Below are 4,337 nucleotides of genomic sequence, written 5' to 3'. Positions count from 1 at the left end.
TCACATAAAGATATGAGGATGAATTTTGGCTTTTCCTGGACACAGGAGTTTTATAAATGCTTTCCTAAAGCTCATGTGACACAGTGGATATAGAACAGGGTTAATGGCTGAATTCACCCACAGAAGCCAAAATGAAGTCTCATAGAGTGCATACTGCACACAGCGCCCATGGCAAGCTGCTCTGATGATCATCAGAAGTGTATATGGAGCCCAGCACAAGCCAAACACACAGACAATAATTGCTAAAGACTTTGCTACTCTTTTATCCCGGGAAAGTCTAAATCTATTTGCCATAGTGTTAGCAATGTCCACTCTGCTGGTGGTGTTGCATACACTTTCTGTAGTTTTGTGGAAACAATTCCTATGAGGCTTGGTCCCGACTTCTACCTGAAGTGGTGGAAGGTCTTGATTGACATTCAAATTTAATGACTGATTGTCAAGCTTATGTAGGCTGAGCCTTGAGGCCTTTTTTGGGGGCGAAAGGCTGCATGCTCGCTTCTTCTCATGTTTGTGTCTGTTAGCAGGTTTTACAAAAAATATAGTGTGTTCCCTTTTTTTCCCCTGGAAACTCATTTCACAGTCCTCTTGACCAGGTAATAGGTTTTCATTTCTGAGGGATGTGCGTTTCCTGATGTTGAGGTAAATGCTTAAGTTAAAGTATGTAACAGTGATGAAAGGTGTAAAGAATTCAATAGTAGAGGCAATCATTAGGAAATACCAGTTGTAGAAAAATTCTGCATGACATTCTCCTTCAGGGAGGATGCTCTTCTGGGCAATGTACTCCCAACTGAGAATGGCTGGACCATAGAGAAGAAAAGCAGCAATCCATACAGTGATCATTTTCAATATTGCATTTCTGGTCATCCCTTTCTGAGCCCTGTAACTGACCTGAGAGAAAGAAAAGTTAAGTCATATACATTACTAGTATCACAAACAGTTACATGGCTACCTTGGAATATGGCCCTTATCAACATCACACTTGTGAGTGTTGATAATATATTGGTTTAGGGAAGAGGGTTATACCAAGCTTACCGGTACCAGAGAAAAGCTATTTCTGAAATATCCATTCCAATGAACATTATTAAGGTGACTGGATATTTTCTGAGAATGCGCATCGGATCTTAAAAGCTAGAAAACCAAGGCTTTTCCAAAGCAATTAACCACTGCTATTCCTAGAATTGGTTGTCACCAGTTGCTTACATACTCAATTGCCTTAGTGTCACACCACTTTACAGAATGTCTAAAAACATGGCCCTTCAAAACTCACTTATTTAGAATTTTTAAATCATTTAATTTAAAATACATAAAAGGATCTGAATTCATAGAACACCCATGCAAGCTCTTTTCTTTCTGCTTTGTAGAGAGCACCTTTTTTTCTTAATGTGAAAGTCCATACCAAAAAAAAAAAAAATCAATGGATAGCAGCTTTTACTTCTGTTTGATACCCTTAATGTCATTCTTTTATGAAGTACTTGCAGAACTCTTATCTGCAATTAAGATGTATAGATTGAGTGTTGTGGTCTGCAGTCCTTTACAGGAAGAGGAACTAATTTCCCTTATTTAGAAAATAGAGAATCTAAGGTGCAAAAAAATAGTATGTATGTCAGTAATACTGAGTCAGTAAACCACATCAACAGTAGAATCTTAAAATCAAGATCTTCTGCTTCTCAATATTCTAATTCCCTGGTGTACTGGATAATGTTCATATAGTGAATTGGAATTCAATCTTAACATCTCTACAGTGGCCACACAGTGTTTTCAAATATGAAGTCCTCAAGCTTGAATTCTGTAGAGGATTCACATTTACTGCCCATCTGTGGACCTGGATCTCCAGAGCCAGTGCTGTTCTGGCAGAATACCAAACACAGCTGAGGAGTCATGAGTTTGTATGAATCTGGTCTGATTTTTGCAATCCTTGATAAAGCTACTAATGATTTCAGGAGCAGTTTTGTTGGAAGACTACCATTTTCATTGAGGTAGAGAATAATTTAGAGCTTCATCTATTCCTGTTCATATGTTCTTATACTACCCTAACCCAACAGGCAGCTTCTGTACTTTTGCCTGGGGAGGGATTTTTATAAGGAGGATTAATGTGAAGTATCTTGAGGTGACTGATCTTTTTTTTCCATTTATTATGACTGGTTTCCCTTTCTGTTTCTGAAACGATTCAGTCTATATATTTATACTACGTGTATAGTCATGAGCATTTGGTTTATGAAAGCAAAATTCATGGCTAATTCAGAACCTAGAAAATAAAGGAATTGTAAGTGTTGACTGTTTAAGAATTAATCTGTTCATTTCTCCCTCTTGAAAAAGAAGGTGGTAAAACACTAAGTTGCATATAAACTGTTCAAATGATCTTGCAGCCTCTCTTTATTCTGTTTGCTTAAAAAATATCATTGTCTCTTAGTGTGATTTAGAATAAGCAATGAAGCTAAATTAACGTTTTAAGGAAATGTGGGTGGAACAGGGGCCTGAAGAATAACCAAGAAGTGTGTGTAGAAGAGTAAAACCTATTCACAGGTCAAACGTATTATTTTGGCACCATCCAAAATACTTCAAGGCTGTACGATGTAGGTGAAAATGAAGTTAGCTTTTGAATTTTGGAAAGTCTAGTCTACTCTTCTGATAGCCAAGGTGCTGCATGACTGAGGGAACGGTCTAGCTATTTCTGTGGCTGTTACATGGAAACAGCATTTGCATCCTCTGAAAGATGTTAATTTATATTCTGCCACTTTTGAACCATGCACAGATGTATACATCCGATTCTCCCTGAAAGCTTGGTGCTGATTGCAAGAGGCTCTGTCTCTGCCTTGTGCTGCAGCTGGGATGCAGCTAGGCTGGCTTGAGCTATCCTTTGTCAACAGGTGCACTGCCGTGTTCTGAGGGAGATGGTCTGCTTCAGCTGGGTAATACTTTTTAAGTATTACCCAAGGTGTGGCAGGGGAGGAAATAAGTACACCTTGTTCTCTCTGCCCTTCTAGCTGGAACAGCAGCATATACAAAGTGTGCCTGTTTCTAAGAGTACCTCTTCCAGTGCAATAGTGACAAGCAAATGCTATTTCTGCCAAAGCTGATTGCTGCCAGAAATATTTCCAGGACTGAGGGGAACTGCCTCCATCCACCCTGTCCGGTGGTGGTTGAGTGAGATGGAGTGACCAGGTGACCTAAGCAAACCACCCTGCTAGAAAGGGCAGCCTTGGAACCCCTGCAGCCCCCTCTCGGGACCACTTGCCCAGCCCTTACCGCTTTGGTGACAGAGATGAACCTGTCGAAGCTGATAAGGACGATGTTGAAGACGGAGGCGGTGCACACCAGGTAGTCCACCACCAGCCACAGCTTACACAAGCCCCTGCCGAGTCTCCACTCGCCCGTCAGCACGTAGGGGATGTAGAGGGGGATGCAGAAGCCGCCTGCGGACAGAGCTCGGCGGTGACACCTGCAGCGCTGCGCACCGCACCCCTCCGCCCCTCCCGCCGCCCTGCAACTCACCCACCAGCAGGTCGGCGATGGCCAGGTTGAGGAAGAAGAAGTTGCCCTGCGTGCGGAGGCTCCGGTCCACCACGAACGCCAGAATGACCAGGGCATTGCCCAACACCGTGGCCAGCACCAGCAGCCCCATGAGCGCCGCCAGCAGCGCGGCGGTGGCGGCGGCAAAGGGCCCGCCGCGCTGCCCGTCCGCCGCACAGCCGTTGCCCGCCGCCCGCGGGCTGCCGGAGTGGTTGAGCCACGGCAAGTCCTGGCCCATGGCTGCCGGCGGAGAGCCCGCGCCGCCCCCCGCGCTCCGCCGCTCGCCAGTCCGCCTCTGGCGCTCGCCCCGCGCTCCTGTTGGCACCGCCCCTGCCCCGCCACAGCCCCCGCCGGGCGGAGGGAGGGGCCGGGCGCGGCGGAGGGGCGGCTCGGCGGTCCACGCAGCCCGCCCGGCTCCGAGGCGGTGCTGGGACGGTGCTGCGGCGGCACAACTTTCCGGAGTAGCGCTGCGGGCGGGAGAGCCCCGTTCCCGCTGCCCGCGGGCTGTCTCCCTCAGGAGCCCGTTCTGTGAAGCGCCGTGAAGTAACGCTTCCAACGGCCGCCCGCCCGCCCTCCTAACGGCTCTCCCAGTTTCCTCCTCATACGCTGTCGCTGGCGGGGTAGTCGCAGTTGCCTGCCTTGTTCCTGTGCCTCATGCCCTACACCATGTCTGCAGCTCTCTCCTATGGCCCGTAGGGTCCTCAAATGATCTCTGTGTTCTGCCACGTCTCAGATTTTCTGCCTGTCATCTGCGCCTTTGGCTGGCCCAGGGAGCCAGCGGTGTAGGGATGTGCTGGTCGTCCATCTTGTGCCTTGGGGTGAGCACA

At 47.2% G+C, this 4,337-nt stretch overlaps 1 protein-coding gene across 1 annotated transcript; it reads right to left on the bottom strand.

The window, feature by feature from the left end:
- On the bottom strand, positions 1–3,748 carry LOC309676918 (histamine H3 receptor-like; the record flags this gene model as incomplete). Its single annotated transcript, XM_082489577.1, has 3 exons — positions 1–888; positions 3,247–3,413; positions 3,493–3,748. The coding sequence occupies 3 exons, from the start codon at positions 3,746–3,748 to the stop codon at positions 1–3; spliced, it is 1,311 nt and encodes a 436-aa protein (XP_082345703.1).
- Between the last annotated feature and the right edge of the window lie 589 nt (positions 3,749–4,337).

Source organism: Vanellus vanellus (assembly GCF_965231255.1).
Source record: "Vanellus vanellus genome assembly, chromosome: 12".
Classification (NCBI taxonomy): domain Eukaryota; kingdom Metazoa; phylum Chordata; class Aves; order Charadriiformes; family Charadriidae; genus Vanellus; species Vanellus vanellus.
Note: the sequence above shows the minus strand (reverse complement) of the source record. Positions and strands in the feature narration are given on the sequence as shown.